The following is a 19,896-nucleotide window of genomic DNA, read 5'->3' as shown; positions in this document are numbered from 1 at the left end:
AGGACCAAGTTGCAGCCTTGCAAATCTGTTCCACAGAAGCTTCATTTTTGAATGCCCAGGAAAAAGAAACAGCCCTCGTATAATGAGCCGTAACTCTCTCAGGAGGCTGCTGTCCAGCAGTTTCATAGGCCAAGCGAATGATACTCCTCAGCCACAAAGAAAGAGAAGTAGCCGTAGCTTTCTGACCCTTATGTTTTCCAGAGAAAACCACAGAGCAGAAGACTGACTAAAATCTTTAGTCGTCTGTAAATAGAATTTCAATGCACGCACCACGTCCAGATTGTGCAGCAGAAGTTCCTTCTGAGAAGAAGGGTTAGGACACAAGGAAGGAACAACAATCTCCTGATTAATGTTCCTATCAGAAACAACATTAGGAAGAAAACCTAACTTAGTACGCAAAACCACCTTATCCGATTGAAAAATAAGGTAAGGAGACTCATGCTGTAATGCCGAGAGCTCTGAGACTCTAGGAGCAGATGAAATAGCAACAAGAAACAAAACTTTCAAAGATAACAATTTAATATCTAAGGAATGCATAGGCTCAAACAGAGCCCCTTGAAGAACCTTATGGACTAAATTAAGACTCCAGGGAGGAGTAACTGGATAAAAACACTGGACTGATCCTGACCAATGGCTACCTCTGTCATGGCCAAGGAACTCCGCGTTCCTCCCTGGTGGTTGATGTAAGCCACTGAAGTTATGTTGTCCGACTGGAACTTGATGAACTGGGCTGAGGCTAACTGAGGCCAGGCCAGGCCAGAAGAGCATTGAAGATTGCTCTCAGCTCCAGAATGTTTATGGGTAGAACTGACTCCTGCCGAGTCCAAGTTCCCTGAGCCTTTAGAGAGTCCCAGACTGCTCCCCATCCCAACAGGCTGGCATCCGTTGTCACAATCACCCAGGAGGGTCTGCGGAAGCAGGTTCCCTGAGAGAGATGATCCTGAGACAACCAGCAAAGAAGAGAATCCCTTGTCTTCTGATCCAGATGTAATCGCGGCGACAGGTCCATATAATCTCCATTCCACTGCTTGTGCATACATAACTGCAGAGGTCTGAGGTGGAAACAGGGAAAACGGAATGATGTCCATGGCAGCTACCATCAGACCGATTACCTCCATACATTGAGCCACTGATGGCCGAGGAGAGGACTGAAGCGCCAGACAACAGTCGAAGATCTTTGATCTTCTGACCTCTGTCAGAAAAATCTTCATCAATGGGGAATCTATTATGGTTCCCAAGAATACTACTCTTGTAGCCGGAATTAAGGAACTCTTTCCCAGATTCACCTTCCATCTGTGAGATCGCAGGAATGATAACAACATCTCTGTGTGGGAGTTCGCTTGTTGAAAGGATGGCGCCTGAACTAGGATGTCGTCCAGATAAGGAGCCACTGCAATGCCCAGCAACCGGAGCACTGCCAACAAGGATCCCATGACCTTTGAAAAAATTCTGGGAGGTGTTGCAAGGCCGAATGGAAGAGCCACAAACTGGAAGTGTTTGTCTAAAATGACGAACCTCAAAAACTTGTGATGATCCCTGTGGATGGTAACATGCAGGTATGTGTCCTTTAAATCTACTGTAGTCATGAATAGACCCTCTTGAACCAATGGAAGAATGGAATGAATAGTTTCCATTTTGAAGGAAGGTACCCTGAGGAACAAGTTTAGACTCTTGAGATCTAGAATTGATTTGAAAGTTCCCTCTTTTTTGGGAACCACAAACAGATTGGAGTAAAATCCCAGACCCTGCTCCTGCATTGGAACAGGAACCATCACTCCCAGTTCGGAAAGGTCTTGAACACAGCGTAAGAACGCCTCTCTTTTTATCTGGTCTACAGATAATCTTGAAAGCAGAAACCTGCCCCTGGGAGCAAAAGCTTTGAATTCTAGTTTGTATCCCTGAGACACGATGCCCACCGCCCAGGGATCCTGAACATCTCGAACTCAAGCAAGAAGGGAAGTCTGCCCCCACACAAGATCCGTCCCGGATCGGGGGCAGGCCCTTCATGCTGACTTTGAGTCATTAACGGGCTTCTTGGATTGCTAACCTTTGTTCCAAGACTGATTGGACCTCCAGGCAGGCTTGGACTGTTCTTGTTTTGTAGAGGGAGAGGAAGACTTACCCTTGAAATTTCGAAAGGAACGAAAATTACTCTGACGTCCTTTCTACTTATTCCTCTTATCCTGAGGGAGGAAATGACCCTTTTCTCCCGTAATGTTGGAAATAATTTCCGCTAAGCCCGGCCCAAATAAAGTCTTACCCTTGAAGGGAATCGTCAAAAGCTTAGACTTAGATGACACATTCACAGACCAGGATTTCAACCATAAGGCTCTGCGGGCCAGTACGGCAAACCCTGAAATTTTTGCTCCTAGCTTAATCACCTGAAGGGAAGCATCTGTAATAAAAGAATTGGCCAATTTAAGGGCCTTAAGCCTACCCTAGATTTCTTCAAGAGGAGTGTCTGTCTAAATAGAATCAGACAACGCATCAAACCAGTATGCTGCTGCACTAGTGACGGTAGCAATATACACCGCAGGTTGCCATTTGTAAACCCTGGTGAACATACATCTTCTTGAGCAAACCCTCCAATTTCTTATCCATAGGGTCCATAAAAGAACAACTATCCTCTATGGGAATAGTGGTCCTCTTAGCTTAAGTGGAAATTGCCCCTTCCACCTTGGGGACCGCCTGCCAGGACTCCTTGATAGAGTCAGCAATAGGAAACATCTTTTTAAAAATAGGAGATGGAGAAAAAGGAATATCCGGCCTCTCCCATTCCTTAGCAATAATCTCTGCAGCCCGATCTGGTACAGGAAAAACCTCCACCATGGAAGGTACATCAAAATACTTGGTAAAGTGAAATTACAACCGCTACAGCTCACGGTCCCTCAGAGGATGCGGTGTCGTAGGTTGACGACGTCATCCGTCAGCAAACGTGGTGAGCCACAGCCCTCAGAACTCTATCCATGCAAGGTGCAAAACCAAGGGGTGCGAGAACCATCCGCCCAAAGCAACATGAACAAACGTTAGGCTGCACAACAGGTTCAAATGAATAACATAGGTTTATTTGTGTAATAAAACCTAGACAGACAGGCAGGTGGGTATTCTGACGCGTTTCACGCCCCCTAGTGGCACTCCATCAGAGACTCCATTAGAATCTCTGATGAAGAGCCACTAGGTGGCATAAAACGAGTCAGACTACCCACCTGTCTATGTCTGTCTAGGTTTTATTACACAAATAAACCTATGTTATTCATTTGAACCTGTTGTGCTGCCTAACGTTTGTTCACATCAAAATACTTGTTCAGCTTGCTAGACTTATTAGGATTGACTACGATAGTGGTTTCGGGGTCGCTCAAGGTAGCTAAAACCTCCTTAAGTAACAAACGGAGGTGTTCCAGCTTAAACCTGAAGGATACAACTTCAGCATCAGAAGAAGGAGATACACTGTCTAAGTCTGGGATTTCACCCTCAGATGCTACCGAATTATCTTCCTCCTCAGACTTCTGGGAGGGAGCATTCGCAATAGCCACGACTGTGTCAGAAGCCTTACTCACTGATTCTTTACATTTCCTTTTGCGCTTTCCCTGCAGCATGGAAAAAGCAGACAACACATCAGATACCGCAGAGGACATGAGGCTAGTGATGCCTTGCAATGTAACTCCAGGCGGAGTTAAAGAGGAAGCACAGGGCACTGCATGTGTGGGCGATACTTGGGAGATTTGAGGAGAAAGCTGCGGCATATATTGAACATTGTCATTAGACTCCTGGACAGCATCCACCTTAGACAATGTTTGCTCAGAAAAAAGTCTCTCTCTGTAACTTAAAGTTCTCTCAATACATGAGGAACAGAAAGGGATTGGTGGTTCTACATTAGCAACAAAACATAAAGAACATGTAACCTTATGCAGGGCCACGTTGTCCCTCTTAACTCACAATGGAACAAATTACCCCTAAATAAACTTAAATTTTTAATAATACAAAAAAAACGTTACTGTCTCTAATTGTTTTAACGTAACTTTTTAACTTTTTGCAGCAAGGTAACAGATAATAACACACAAACTCCCCGGAAAACCTCTACACCTCAGCTTGGCTCTGTTGAGGTGCCTACCTGCCCTGCTGACAACGGAAGAATTCCCTTTAGTAGAAGCAATCCGGACTCGTCTTAGTATCACAGTGAAAAGCTGTCCAGATTAGTCTTAAGCGATTATCATGCGCATCCCTGGGTCTGCAAACTCTGCTAACTCCGTTCGGAAGTGCAGTAGAAAAAGGCACGCAACAGTAATTGCCGCCTCAGCTAGCCCCGCCCATCGCGGGCGTCAAAAAAAATAACCTCCCGGTCGGTAAAATGGCTCTTACAGGCAAACCGCCGGGAGAAGTGAAAACCACACTAAACATAAGCCCATTAAACTCCTCAGCCTGCTATAACGAATACTGTCTTATGAAAATATGTTCCCCCAAACATATAGGGGAAATTCTGTGTCCAAGTAAGTAAAGTGCCCAATTTTTCCTGCCATAAGCCCAGAAAAAATAAAGTCAGCACTTACCTCATAGATCTGCCAGGAAGCTCACTAGGTTTGAGAGGTCTTCTCCCTCACATGGACCTGTGGAAAGAGAGATGAAGACTCAGACTTACTCAGGCTTTCAATATTAGGGCAGCATAAACTACATGGGAGGCGCAGTGAGAATTATGTCCCACCAGTTCCCATTGCTTGAAAGCCACCACTGCTCTACTGAAGAGACTGATATGGACTACGGCTACACCCTAGAACAAAGCAGCACAATCTTGTACTACTTAGAAAAGATTCTTCAAGCAAGATTTTACTATTTTTTAACACCTAACTTTACCACTTCCTTGCTCTAACATAGGCAAATAGAATGACTGGGGTTAGAAGGGAGGTGATATTTAACAGCTTTGCTGCCTCCTGCTGGGCAGGATTGATATTCCCAATAGTAATTAGATAATCCGTGGACTCATCGTGTCATTAGAAAGAAAATGTTTATGCAAACATAAAAAGGTCTGGGTATTTTAGTAAAGTAACCTGCTTGTTTTACTGTGTTATAAACAGCAGGTGTGTAGCCCATTTTATTATGATGTGTACTGCATTATGCAGGCATAGATTTTAGAGGGCTAACCTTCTATAAGTAAGACATGAGTTTCACTAAGCTAAATATAAAATGGCTAACCAGTTGCACACATACATGTACTTCCTGTTAGCTTCAAAACAAACTAACGTTAGATAAACACTTTTTCACGATAAAAACACTTTTTAACATGGTTAAATAGTCCTGTTTCATTTGCATGATACATTTTATTTAGTATAATGTCCCCAATATCTGTTTAGTTTCCTATCTTGCTAAGGTTATTTTTCTGTTGCAACATATTTTTCTGTTGGCATATTACAGCTAGACATTATTATATAAAGTCACTATTTACCGTTTTCCCACTTAGATTAACATTGTGCAAAAGTAGATATAATTAGTTTGTGATACTGAATTTATATACAGTTTGTTACATCACATTCTTTTATTACATAATGTCATTCAATTTTGTAATCCTTATTTTTGTATTTTATCTTGTTTTTATAGTCTGTGTTAATTTGTAAAGTGTGTGGAGCTGTAAAAAAATATATAAATATAATTTAGAAGAGCTATTTGTGTGGCATTTGGAATACATTTTATTTATCCAGTGATTTTTAATAATTGTATCAATGTTTATATTATTTGTATTTATTATTTTTACTAAAACGATTTAATTACAATACATCTTACAATACATATCTGCATGAAACACAAAGTGGGAAATATTCTGGTTTACCGTAAAACGGCTACAATTTTTTAGTGTCTTATCATTTTGCTATTAACCTCATACCTTGCAAGATGTAGCTATCTAGAAGGGAATCGTTATTTATATTACAAATGTCTAATTATCAAGGTGATTACAATTAGGGGTTTAGCTATTGCGGTGTGTGTACCAACCTCTGCTTCATCCCCCTTTTCTCTATATGCTGTAGCAATACTGGTCTGAACTGCTTTTATCCATGCCAGCCGAAGTTTTTCTGAATCTGCCTGCAGAATGCAGCTCCTAAAAGACAAAAAAAAAAGTAAAAATCTTAGTTGTTTTTGTTATTGCATTGTAAACAGATATCAGATTAACCATTAGGCAGACTTGAAAGGGAGTACTCTAAATTTACAAAAAAAAGGTTTTAAGTAATATTGTAGTTTGCATAAAGAAAGTCATTACTTGGCTTTGTGTTTTTTTTTTTAGCAACTTTTAATTAATCTGTTGACTGTTTCAAATGTTCTCTCCATGAAAACCTATCCTATCATTTGTTGGCACGTGTAACCATACTATAGACAAGAAAGTACTGCACACATCTTCATGGAAATAAAGTTCAACTTAAATACATAATAAGAACCTTCAGAATGATATTGATTTGGAGGTTACCATTTGAAAAGACATTCTTGGCTACATCACTATATGAATTCCACTAGAAATAGGCTTTTCCAATAGTTTTATATCAACTATTCATGGAGAATGTACCTTCTATATCACCATTTACCATTACTATACGGGCTAAAGAAAAGGTATACTTGCTAGATAAGTAGCAACCCCACCCACCTTCTATATCTCATTTCACTTCCTGTCATTTGGAGTAACGAATATCAATTTATAAAAACGTAACATGAAAAAATGCAGTTTTTCCACTGCTTCCAGAGAGGCTCTTAAAGGGTTTACAACATTCTACACAATTGCTTGATCAATGGAAGAGCTCATCATTCTGTGTCTCTAACTGGCCTTAAAAAAAGGAAATAAAATAAACTTACTCAGGAGACTTTTCAAGGAGCGAGTCCATAGACTGCAAAACAAAATAACTTTTGCTAACAAACTTGCATATATTAAATGCTTTTAGAACATTTACTTTGCATGAAGAGTTTTTTTCCCCCCAATTCAATGTCAAATTACCAATAAATATATATTGCATAAAAACATGACTAATGTATGTCCGACTTAACTAACTTATGTAGCTAGCAATGAAATGGCCATCAAGTAATCTTAAATAATAGTGCCTGACGTACATTTTATGAAGACCACACTTTATACGGGCAGCAGTGATCACATAAAGTTTGACATATTCTCCACCAGCAATGTATTGCGCCTTCATTCACAGAAAGCTTATGATTGCACAATCTTTTAGACCTTTTCTACAGCATAGCATTCATGCACGGCCGCTTTCAACACAAGGCAGCGTCCCAGGCAAACGAGTCACCAGTTGATGGCGTCTAATAACCACCGATCACACAAGCAAGGTGCTAGCCAGAGAGCAGAGTACCACACTGATCTAATAACCACAGAAAAGTACAAAAATGGCTGCACATCAAGTGGCTAATTAAAAAATGCATTTATTGAATCCATACTAAAAAATACACAGACAGTCATGGAGCACTAGGGAGACTTAGGTATGTGCTACATGCCTGTCTGTGTATTTTTTAATACGGATTCAATAAATATATTTTTTAAATTAGCCACTTGATGTGCAGCTGTTTTTTACTTTTCTACTCTACAGCATCACTATACAGAATTCCAAGCACCACCGTCAATCTAAACTAGAGATGACTTGCCAATTAAAATAACATATAAATACAATTACTAAAAGGCATAGTAAACCCAATTTTTTTTCTTTCATGATTCAGATAAAGCACACAGTTTTAAGCAACTTTTTAATTTACTCCAATTATCAAGTTTTCTTCGTTCTCTTGGTATCTTTATTTGAAAAGTAGGAATGAAAGCTTAAGAGCCAGCCCATTTTTGGTTGAGAACCTGGGTTGAACTTGCTTATTGGTTTGCTAAATGCAGCCACCAATCACAAGCCCTAGCCAGGTTATGAAACAGAAAATGGGCCGCCTCCTTAGCTTATAATTCTACTTTTTCAAATAAAGATATCAAGAGAATGAAGAAAAATTGATAATAGCTGTAAATTAGAAAGTTGCTTAAAAACTTAAATTATGCTTACCTGATAATTTTCTTTTCTTCTGACGGGAAGAGTCCACAGCTGCAGTCATTACTTTTGGGAATTCAGAACCCAGACACCCCAGCCAATTGCTTAATTTACTCCTATTATCAAGTTTTCTTCATTCTCTTGGTATCTTTATTTGAAAAGCAGGAATGAAAGCTTAAGACACCCCAGACACCCCAGCCAAAGGCTTAAATACCTCCCCAACTTCCCTCATCCCCCAGTCATTCTGCCGAGGGAACAAGGAACAGTAGGAGAAATATCAGGGTGGAAAAAAAATATGTCCGTCCCTTATGAACAACGTGGGCGGGGAGCTGTGGACTCTTCCCGTCAGAAGAAAAGAAAATTATCAGGTGAGCATAATTTAAGTTTTTCTTCTTAAATGGGAAGAGTCCACAGCTGCATTCATTACTTTTGGGAAAACAATACCCAAGCTATAGAGGACACTGAATGCAAAACGGGTGGGTACAAAAGACAGCCCCTTCTGAGGGCACCACAGCCTAAAACCCCAAACTCCCGCAGACATGCGGTCCGCAAAATTAAACTCACCCCCGATCAAAAGAAAGGGGAAACATCCACATTCCCTCAGCAGGGAAGAAAAGAGTCTCAGCTAAACAAGTCCGAAAGGACCCTCAGAACCCAAAGGGACTAGGACCAAGAAAAGGAACTCCAAGAGAGAGAGAACCAGGAGGAACAGGGCTATGAAAAGACCCTGCTGACCAAGCAAGGCAAAGGGAGGGCTTGTTAAGCCCCCTCTTCCTCAAAGGACCAAGAACAGTCTTAAGAACTTAAAAGGAGGAAAGAAAAATCCCTCCCCTACACAGAGCGCTCACTCGCACCCAGAATAGAGCAACCGAAAGACAAACCGCCCCCAGGAGCCGCTGAAAAACAGCATCAGATATCTGAATATGCTCCTCTAAACCATAGGCGTCCTGCTACAAATAAGGACTTAGCGACCACAGGTCGCCACCCTAGCTATAAAACGGCACAGGACCTTCTTCTTCAGAAGAACTCAGAAACAGGGCAGGACAGGACCTTCACAAAAAGGGACAGGAAAGTAAGGAACCGAACCCAGAACCCGGTAGAGAAAAACTAACTGCCGAGGAGGGATCCCCTGCGTAGCCTCTCAAAAGAACCAGGAGCTTTAGCTGACCACAAGCTCTCTATCTTAAGGTGGTTCACAATAACTGTGATACAACAGATCAGACAGATCCCGGACTCTCGCTCCGGTAGCAGACCCAACACCAAAGTGACTGATAATGTCCGAAAGGCTTAGGGATTTAAAGTACCCCGAATCATCAGCACCTGCAGGAAGGAAAAAGGGAGGGATCCAGCCCCCCAAAAGAGCTTGGGTTCCATAACCCAGATACAGCCCCCTTCCTGAAGACAAAGGGCACTCCCAAAAGGAGACCCTCTACTGTAACTACAGTAAAGGTATGGCATAAGAAATCCATCCCTACACACTGACATCCCGCATGCAAGGCAGTGGGGACAACCCCACTAAACAGAGGAATAAAAAATACCTCCAAGTACCAGGCGGATACTATGGAATGTCAAATTTACCCCCAAAGAGAGTGAAAGCGAAGCCAGAACTTATCAGCTTGCTAGCACACAATCAAGGTGCAAATGGCTGCAGTTGGACTCAAACTGCAAACTGTACGCTCATTAGACAGCTAAGCTAATTATCAGGCTTACTACAGAGGGGCTGAAGCGTAAAGCTGTAGACAAGCTCAAAAGGACATTACCGAAAGAAAAACCATCTGGCCACTAAGGCTGGCCCAGTAAGAAGTCTAAATCTCCCTGCAAGAGAGAAAGAATAAGCCTGTATGAACAGAAGACGTCCCGGAACCGGGAAACTGGGTCGTCCCAAACAGTCCTAAGGAATCTGGATACAGACCACCCAAAAAGACGGGACAAACAAACCCAGGCATCCGAAAACTCTGACCTGGCTTAAATATTTAATAACCCCTGAGGAACCACTAGGTTACCCCATCCGGAGTAGACTTTGCACCAGAGGCGATGCAATCACAGTCATATTCAAGACACCTTGGACACTGAACTTTCACTAAATGGTCCATCCACCGAGAGCTTAGGACACCCACAGCAGGATACAACTCCCAACATAAAGGGATTGATAGGCAATGGTGAAGCCACACAGTCACTCTGGAAGGCCTTAAGGCTCTAGGAACAATTTCCACTAAGTCCAAAGACTAAGTAACGTATGAGAAAACAGAAAACTCTGCTTAGGAATGCTAGCAGCCACCAGAATCACAAGACGGATAAGAAAAACAGGAACTTTACCTGGGTTCAAGCCCACAACCTCCTGCCTCAGGCACAGTGGAGCTAACCACTACGCCACATCTCCCTTAGAAACTCGGTAGAGAAACTAACAAAAGTCTACAAGATCCTCAGGATCCACTTCCCCGACACCCCTACAGCTCGAGGATTGAAGAAGAAGCATGTATCCTAGCCCCTGGCGGTGAGAAAAACCACAAACGCCTAAGCGGGGGCGACACAGGAAAGAGGGGAGACAGTCTAATCTGTACCTCTCCCAAAAATATGGGAGCAGACGAGCTACCGGAAGTAGAATAACCAAAAGGCTTTAACTTCCAGAAACAGATGACCCGAAGCCAAACCCAAGGAAGGGGACAAAAGGCCCATCAACCTCAACCTGAAGGAAGAGAGACCGTCATCAAGGAAAACAGATTCCAAGAGGAGAACCTCAAAACAGAAGACAAGGGAAATTGCCCAAATTGAGCCCTAGTAGGATCCGCTCTGGACCCCTGCCCACGAGGAACAGGACAGTGAGGACTGAGCACAATCCCCTGATGCCCCACCCAAAGGCAGAACAAGAACCAGCCTGACGTTTGAGAACAAAGGCTTCCACTACCATGTTTTAACCATGCAGGGGCAGAGCCTCAAAAAATTTATGGAATTCATGGAAGATTCACTTCACGAAAACACTTAGCAAAATCAAAGATTATACGATCTGAAGAGACACCAAGAACAATAAACTCCTCATCCGAGAGAGCAACTCACCACCCAGCCAGGTCAGCCAGTTACACCGGCACCACGTGGATGATATAGACCGTAAGGAACAGAAATAGCGCCCCATCAGGACCAGCCTGCTACATAGGGCACTCCAAACTGAACCTGGCCACAGAAAATTCAAGATCCCACGAGGACTCGATAAAAGGATTTAAAGACATAACAATTTACTAACACCTTAACATGACACTTCCGTGGAAGTGCCCAAGCGACCACTAAATTGCTAGTATCAAATTCCAGAGAAGAAATATTTACGTTATTTATATGACGCAGAAATCATAACAGACATGAGCTTATTAAAAAATAAATAAAATACATCCTAACCGGATCAAATAAAAGAAGAGCAGCACCTGCAGGTGAACGACAAGAAAAATGGGTACACCAACGGGACCAGCCAATCAGAGACCCCGTTCTTCCACAGCTCAGAACTGGAATAATATACCCAAAAAAGAAAGGAAAAGTGAAGACGACAAGGAGATTAACCTCATCCCCACACATCTAACCCAGCTTGCCGCCTGGAACAGAAGACCGAGGATCCCTTAGCATATTAGTACTGGGATCCTCCAGCACAGCCAAAACATGCCGTAGCAGGACACGAAGGTGCGCCAGTCTATAATGAAAAGCAAGACTTACCTCCGCAGGGGCAATTGATGACCCCGACCCGAGGGTTGGGCCCCTGAAGCTTCAGAGGAGACCGCTTCCCCAGATAACTGATCTGACCCAGGCAATCCCAAGCCTGATAAGCCCCAGTTAGCATAACATGGACAGTATATCAGCAACACCTCCTCTGGAAGATGTAAATGCGCCAGAGCCATAGATATGGCCATGCGGAATCGTGCCGTATTCTCTGTAGGAAACAAGCCGCCTTCCGGAGAAGGGGTAACGGCATTAGGGACACCTCCTTTCCAAAGAAGGTTCTAGGGGACGTGCCGCAAGGGATATGGGATCCCCAGGGGTGGATGGCTCGGTGGACTCCAAGTTCCCTGTATCAGGAGAAGAGAGCACTCTAGAGCGGCATTCGGAACATAACTGATGGGCATGGATTACCCGGGCCATTTCATACTCTTCACAAGAAGTAGAATCTGAATCAGAGACATCCATGTCCAAAAAGTCAGAATCTTCCATAACTTGGTATATAGCAATTATGGACAAAAAAAAAAAATTGCACCTTACACCCCCAATGGCTGGGGCACTCACCACCTCCTGAGACCCAGACAGCTAGTGAAACAGACTCTCTCCATCGTCACGCGGTCAGGAATACAGAAATGGAGCACAGAAGCGTGAAGGTGCACCGTGCAGGCCATAGAAAAGCGCGCCAAGGCCTACAAGGGCTGCGCAGCCTGACAAGAAAAGGCCGTTAAGTTACGATCTAGCCACGAGCTTAAATAACACTACACATTAGCAGACAGAATCACATAAACATGATTAAAGTCCCCCCTGTTGAATAACCCCCCTCAGGAGATATTAACCCTTGATAAAGGAGTCCCACTGAGACCCTGACTTCTTCGTTTACATTACTTTTCACATCATCAAAGTAAAATGAAACAATCTTACCGGAATCAACGCCATGGAACAGGAACACGGCCCTTCAAGTGTGACAGATCGTAGCCTCACGTCTGACATGGACTTGAGAGAAAAAGCAGGCAGCGAAACTCATCAACGCTGATTGCTAAGGAGCTGTTAACATGAGTCGGGATGGTTTCGCAGAAAGACTTTCCCTGCATCTCCAGACTCTAACATTCATCCATGCTCTCACTGAGAGGCTGACAGGATTACTTCAACTGCACTCCCATTTCAAAGAGTACTACCCTCCATAAGAGACGATCTTTAATATTCCTGTGACGAAAGGCAAAGAATGACTGGGGGATGAGGGAAGAGGGGGAGGTATTTAAGCCTTTGGCTGGGGTGCATTCGCCTCCTCCTGGTGGACAGGTTCTGAATTCCCAAAAGTAATGAATGCAGCTGTGGACTCTTCCCATTTAAGAAGAAGATTGCATGTTCTATCCAAATCATGAAAGAAAAAATAAATAAATGTATGCTTACCTGAAAGATGTATTTCTTTCCGGATATGGGGAGTCCACAACATCATCAATTACTGTTGGGAATATCACTCCTGGCCAGCAGGAGGCGGCAAACAGCACCACAGTTAAACTGTTAAGTATCACTTCCCTTCCCCCAAACCCCAGTCATTCGACCAAAGGTAATGGAGAAAAAGGAGTAACAAAAAGGTGTAGAGGTGCCTGACGTTTAGTAAAAAAATAACCGTCTTAATAAAAAGGGCGGGGTTGTGGACTCACCATATCCATAAAGAAATTAATTTATCAGGTAACTATAAATGTTTTCTTTCATATAGGTGGCAAGAGTCCACAATCTGTTACGTATGGGAACTAATACTTCAAGCTGTGGAAGTCCATGAGGGAGGGATTGAAAAAACATCTTACCCATAGACACTCGTCCACTATCAAGCAGGTAGCAGACAGCCAAACCTGTACTGAAACATATCAGCAGAGGTAATGGAATAGGAGTATAATGTTGATCTGTAAAGGGAGGCAGAAGATGAGTCCCTGAGACTGAATTTACAGAGGGCCTATAAAGGATTTGCCATGAGGCGAAACCATTGTATCAAACTATAACCCAAATACATCCCTCTGACAAGCACAGTAGTCTGAGGGGAACCAGGCCTCAACATAGACTGAAAGCTCCTTTCACTGGAGAAATAATGCATATCTTCATGCTTCAACCACCTCCAACTAAGGCATAGCAACGACTAAGGTATATTGGAGGGGTTTTAAAGGGCTCTTGGGGTTTGGGAGACTTTGTCTCCTCCTAGTGGTAGGAATGCAATTCCCATATGTAATGGACTCTCACCACCTATATGAAAGAAAACCCCTTGTAAAACTACAGACATACCTAAGAGATATTGTTGGTTTGGTTCCAGACCACTGCAATAAAGCGAATATAGCAATAAAGTGAGTCACACACATTTTTCCCCAGTGCATATAAAAGTTATATTTACACTATACTGTAGTCTATAAAGTGTGCAATAGCATTATGTCTAAAAATCCAATACCTAAATTAAAAACGACTTTATTGCTAACAAATGCTAATGGATTATCTGAGCCTTCAGTGAGTCATAATAATTTTGCTGGTAGTGTGTATATATAGGTGTGTGTATATGGGCATGTGTATATATTTTGGGAAAATGGCGCAATAGACTTGCTCGACACTAGGTTGCAACAAACCTTCAGTATGTAAAAAAAAAAAAGCAATATCAACTCCCCTGTTTTCGCGCGAGCATTCAGGCTCGCCGGAAACAGAGGTTATGAAGCAGCGGTCTAAAGACTGCTGCTCCATAACTTGTCCTCCTGCTCTGAGGCCACGGACAGAAATGAACCCGATCGAATACGATCGGGTTGATTGACACCTCCTGCAGAGGAACTGCTGGTGCAATGATAAATGCTGACAGCGTATGCTGTCGGTATTTATCAATGCGCATCGGACATGATACGCTACATCGTATCATGTCCGCTCACACTATGGTAAATCTACACCTTAGTGTTTTCTAATATGTTACAGGGTTGCTTTTGGTGACCAGAGGTGATTGGAAGCTGATGGCCACACAAGTTGCATGCTTGAGCTTTTATAACAAATGGATAGAAAATATTGGCACTGTGTTAGAGCTTACAGAATAAAAGGATATAATAATCCCTGGTGCTAACCCTTAGTACAAGGAAGGGGGAAGTGGGGACAAGAAGGGGTTAAATAGCACTCATTCCTATTAAGATAGTGATAATGTTGAGAAAAACTCAACTAAGTATTGTGCAAATTGTTTACTTAAAAACTAATTTATTAACAAGTATTAAAAAGAAGGATGTAATAAACATTCCATGTATTAACATGGAATAAACCACGTAATCTCCATTAGACTCCACGCTAACAATTGTAAAGCACAAAAGGAAAGACAGCCCAGTTCCTGGCCGATAACTGGATACTTTGGCTTCAGGTGTCAGGGATGGCCAGAACTGCGCTCCTAGCACCCTGAACACTAAACACTATTGGAGTGAAAAAAAATATAAAATCAACACTGTCACACATGCTTGAGTTTCTACCTCATTTTTGTGAAAGACTTATTTAAATTTACTGTGGTAAAGTTATAATTTCACACTTTAGTTGGCACCAGTTTTCTGTTTTTCTACAGAACTGAAATTCCTATTAAAATCACAAAGTGGGAAGGAAAGTGATGCAGACCAGTATTGGAACGTTGGACTCTATATCAAATTGTTCTTTTCATATTCTCTTCTGGTGATTATTCTTACAAAGAGCAAGAAAAAAATATTTAACTGTTGATGAAAAGAGTTTTTAAATTATAGTTTTCAATTACACAACTAGCAGCCCCTTTAAGAACTTAGACACCTGGTTTAGTTAACATATTTTATTTTAGATTTCCTGTTTCTGAAAACATAGTCCTGGTGAAGGCACATCTAGATGTAAACATATGTTCAAAATATATGAAACCCACAATTTATTTCATGATTCAGATAGAGCATACAATTTATTTCATGATTCAGATAGAGCATACAATTTATTTCATGATTCAGATAGAGCATACAATTTATTTCATGATTCAGATAGAGCATACAATTTATTTCATGATTCAGATAGAGCATACAATGTATTTCATGATTCAGATAGAGCATACAATGTATTTCATGATTCAGATAGAGCATACAATGTATTTCATGATTCAGATAGAGCATACAATGTATTTCATGATTCAGATAGAGCATACAATTTATTTCATGATTCAGATAGAGCATACAATTTATTTCATGATTCAGATAGAGCATACAATTTATTTCATGATTCAGATAGAGCATACAATTTATTTCATGATTCAGATAGAGCATACAATTTATTTCATGATTCAGATAGAGCATACAATTTATTTCATGATTCAGATAGAGCATACAATTTATTTCATGATTCAGATAGAGCATACAATTTATTTCATGATTCAGATAGAGCATACAATTTATTTCATGATTCAGATAGAGCATACAATTTAAAAAAACGCTCTAATTTACTTCTATTATCAATTTTTTTCTTCGTTCACTTGGTATCTTGTTTAAAAGCAGGGTGTATGCTTAGGAGCCAGCCCATTTCTGGAGCACTATATGACAGCTGTTATGCACGAATATTAACCATTTGCAAGAGGACTAGATGGCAGAACTATTTCCTACTATTTAGTGCTCCAGATGGTTACCTAGGTATCTCCTCAACACAGAATATCATGGGAACCACGGAATTTTGATAATAGAAGTAAATTGGAAACTTTTTTTTAAATGGTTTGCACTGTCTGAATCACAAAATGTTTTTTTTTATGTTTCATATCCCTTTAATGCTCTACATTAGGGTTTTTGAAACTATAGGTCGTGACCCATTACTGGATGGCAACACCATGTTTACTAGGTCGTGACTGTGTGTGTGTGGGTTGTATGAGAGAGTGTGTGGTATGTGTGCATTTTTACCTTTCACAACACAAGTTTGACTACAATCAGGAATAAAGTAGGCACATATTTTAGTCACTTTGCAAAAAATTGCAGCTATCTTGTTGTTTATTACTTCAGAACTTTTCAGACCAAGCATAAAAAGGAAATGTATGCTTACCTGATAAATTGATTTCTTCTACGATACGACGAGTCCACGGATTTCATCCTTACTTGTGGGATATTATCCTCCTGCTAACAGGAAGTGGCAAAGAGCACCACAGCAGAGCTGTATATATAGCTCCTCCCTTCCCCTCCACCCTCAGTCATTCAACCGAAGGTTTTAGGAAGAGAAAGGAAAAGCTAAAAAGGTGCAGAGGTGACTGAAGTTGTAAATAATAATAATAAAAAAATATATAATCTGTCTTAAATTGACAGGGAGGACCGTGGACTCGTCGTATCGTAAAAGAAATCAATTTATCAGGTAAGCATAAATTTCCTTTTCTTCTACAAGATACGAGTCCACGGATTTCATCCTTACTTGTGGGATACAATACCAAAGCTACAGGACACGGATGAAAGGGAGGGACAAGACAGAGACCTAAACGGAAAGCACCACTGCTTGAAGAACTTTTCTCCCCAAAACAGCCTCAGAAGAAGCAAAAGTATCAAATTTGGAAAATTTGGAAAAAGTATGAAGAGACGACCAAGTCGCAGCCTTACAAATCTGTTCAACAGATGCATCGTTTTTAAAGGCAAATGTGGAAGACACAGCCCTAGTAGAATGGGCCGTAATTCTTTCAGGAGGCTGCTGTCCAGCAGTCTCATAAGCCAGGCGGATGATACTCCTCAGCCAAAAAGAAAGAGGTAGCCGTAGCTTTCTGACCCCTACGTTTTCCAGAATAAACAATGAATAATGAAGATGATTGACGGAAATACTTAGTTGCCTGTAAGTAAAACTTTAAGGCACGGACCACGTCCAGGTTATGTAACAGACGCTCCTTCTTAGAAGAAGGATTAGGACACAAGGAAGGAACAACAATTTCCTGATTAATATTCTTATTCGAAACAACCTTAGGAAGAAAACCAGGTTTGGTACGTAAAACCACCTTATCAGACTTAAATATGAGATAAGGCGAATCACACTGTAACGCTGAAAGCTCAGAAACTCTTCGAGCAGAAGAAATAGCAACCAAAAACAGAACTTTCCAAGATAACAATTTAATATCTATGGAATGCATAGGTTTAAACGGAACCCCTTGAAGAACTCAAAGAACAAAATTCAAACTCCAGGGAGGAGTAATTGGTCTAAATACAGGCTTAATTCTAGTTAGAGCTTGACAAAAAGACTGAACATCTGGCATATCTGCCAAACGTTTGTGAAAGAAAATTGACAAAGCAGAAATGTGTCCCTTTAAGGAACTTGCTGATAACCTTTTCTCCAATCCTTCTTGGAGAAAAGACAGAATCCTGGGAATCCTAACTTTACTCCAGGAGTAACCCTTGGATTCACACCAATAAAGATATTTATGCCATATCTTATGATAGATTTTTCTAGTGACAGGCTTTCTAGCCTGTATCAAAGTATTGATTACCGAATCAGAGAATCCTCGCTTCGATAAAATCAAGCGTTCAATCTCCACGCAGTCAGCTGCAGAGAAATTAGATTTGGATGTTGGAAAGGACCTTGAATGAGAAGGTCCTGTCTCAAAAGAAGTTTCCACGGTGGCAGAGAGGACATGTCCACTAGAAACGCATACCAAGTCCTGCGTGGCCACGCAGGCGCTATCAGGATTACTGAAGCTCTCTCCTGTTTGATTTGAGCAATCACGCGTGGAAGGAGAGGAAATGGTGGAAACATATAAGCTAGGCTGAACAACCAAGGCACTGCCAATGCATCTATCAGTTCGGCCTGGGGATCCCTTGACCTGGATCCGTAACGTGGAAGCTTGGCATTCGGACGAGATGCTATCAGATCCAGTTCCGTTCTGCCCCATTTGTGAATCAATGAAGCAAACACCTCCAGATGGAGTTCCCACTCCCCCCGGATGAAAAGTCTGACGACTTAGAAAATCCGCTTCCCAATTTTCTACTCCTGTGATGTAGATTGACGACAGATAACAAGAGTGGGTCTCCGCCCATCGGATTATCTTGGATACTTCTATCATCGCTAAGGAACTCCTTGTTCCCCCCTGATGATTGATATATGCCACAGTCGTGATGTTGTCCAACTGGAATCTGATGAATTTGGTCGAGGCCAACTGAGGCCACGCCTGAAGCGCATCGAATATTGATTTTAAGTAGAGACTCCACCTGAGTCCAAACACCCTGAGCCTTCAGGGAATTCCAGACTGCACCCCAGCCCAGAAGGCTGGCGTCCGTTGACACTATCACCCACGAGGGTCTGCGGAAACAAGTCCCCTGGGACAGATGATCCAGCTACAACCACCAAAGAAGAGTCTCTGGTCTCTTGATCCAGATTTATCTGAGGAGATAAATCCGCATAATCCCCATTCCACTGTCCGAGCATGCACAGCTGCAGTGGTCTGAGATGAAATCAAGCAAACGGAATGATGTCCATTGCCGCTACCATTAATCCAATTACCTCCATACACTGAGCCACTGATGGCCGAAGAATGGACTGAAGTGCTCGGCAAGTATTTAGAATCTTTGATTTTCTGACCTCCGTCAGAAATATTTTCATGTCTACCGAGTCTATCAGAGTCCCCAAAAAGGGGACCCTTGTCTGTGGAACTAGTGAACTCTTCTCTATGTTCACCTTCCAACTGTGAGTTCTCAGGAAAGACAGGACTGTGTCCGTGTGAGATTTTGTCAGATGATAAGTTGACGCCTGGATCAAAATGTCGTAAAGATAAGGCGCCACTGCTATGCCTCGCAGTCTGAGAACTGCCAGAAGAGACCCTAGAACCTTTGTGAAGATTCTGGGCGTTGTGACCAACCCGAAGGGAAGAGCCACGAATTGAAAATGTTTGTCCAGGAAGGCAAACCTTAGTTACGGATGATGATCCTTGTGAATAGGAATATGAAGGTAAGCATCCTTCAAGTCCACGGTAGTCATATATTGACCCTCCTGGATCATTGGTAAGATTGTTCGTATAGTCTCCATCTTGAATGATGGGACTCTGAGAAACTTGTTTAGACACTTGAGATCTAAAATGGGTCTGAAAGTTCCCTCTTTTTTGGGAACCACGAAAAGATTTGAGTAAAACCCCTGTCCCTGTTCCGGTTTTGGAACGGGACAAATTACTCCCATGGTATAGAGGTCTTTTACACAGAGTAAGAACGCCTCTCTTTTTATCTGGTCTACAGATAATCGTGAAAGATGA

General features: G+C 41.9%; 1 protein-coding gene across 3 annotated transcripts in view; it reads right to left on the bottom strand.

The window, feature by feature from the left end:
- ACAP2 (ArfGAP with coiled-coil, ankyrin repeat and PH domains 2) overlaps positions 1–19,896 on the bottom strand; it is a 379,535-nt gene that overhangs the window by 90,641 nt on the left and 268,998 nt on the right. For all 3 annotated transcript variants that reach the window (XM_053710199.1, XM_053710201.1, XM_053710202.1), the window contains one exon: positions 5,980–6,085. In XM_053710199.1, the coding sequence (XP_053566174.1) occupies positions 5,980–6,085 (106 nt within the window). The remainder of the gene's footprint in view (positions 1–5,979; positions 6,086–19,896) is intronic.

Source organism: Bombina bombina, chromosome 4 (genome assembly GCF_027579735.1).
Source record: "Bombina bombina isolate aBomBom1 chromosome 4, aBomBom1.pri, whole genome shotgun sequence".
Classification (NCBI taxonomy): domain Eukaryota; kingdom Metazoa; phylum Chordata; class Amphibia; order Anura; family Bombinatoridae; genus Bombina; species Bombina bombina.
The sequence above is the reverse complement of the archived record's forward strand: the minus strand, read 5'-3'. Positions and strand labels throughout refer to the sequence as shown.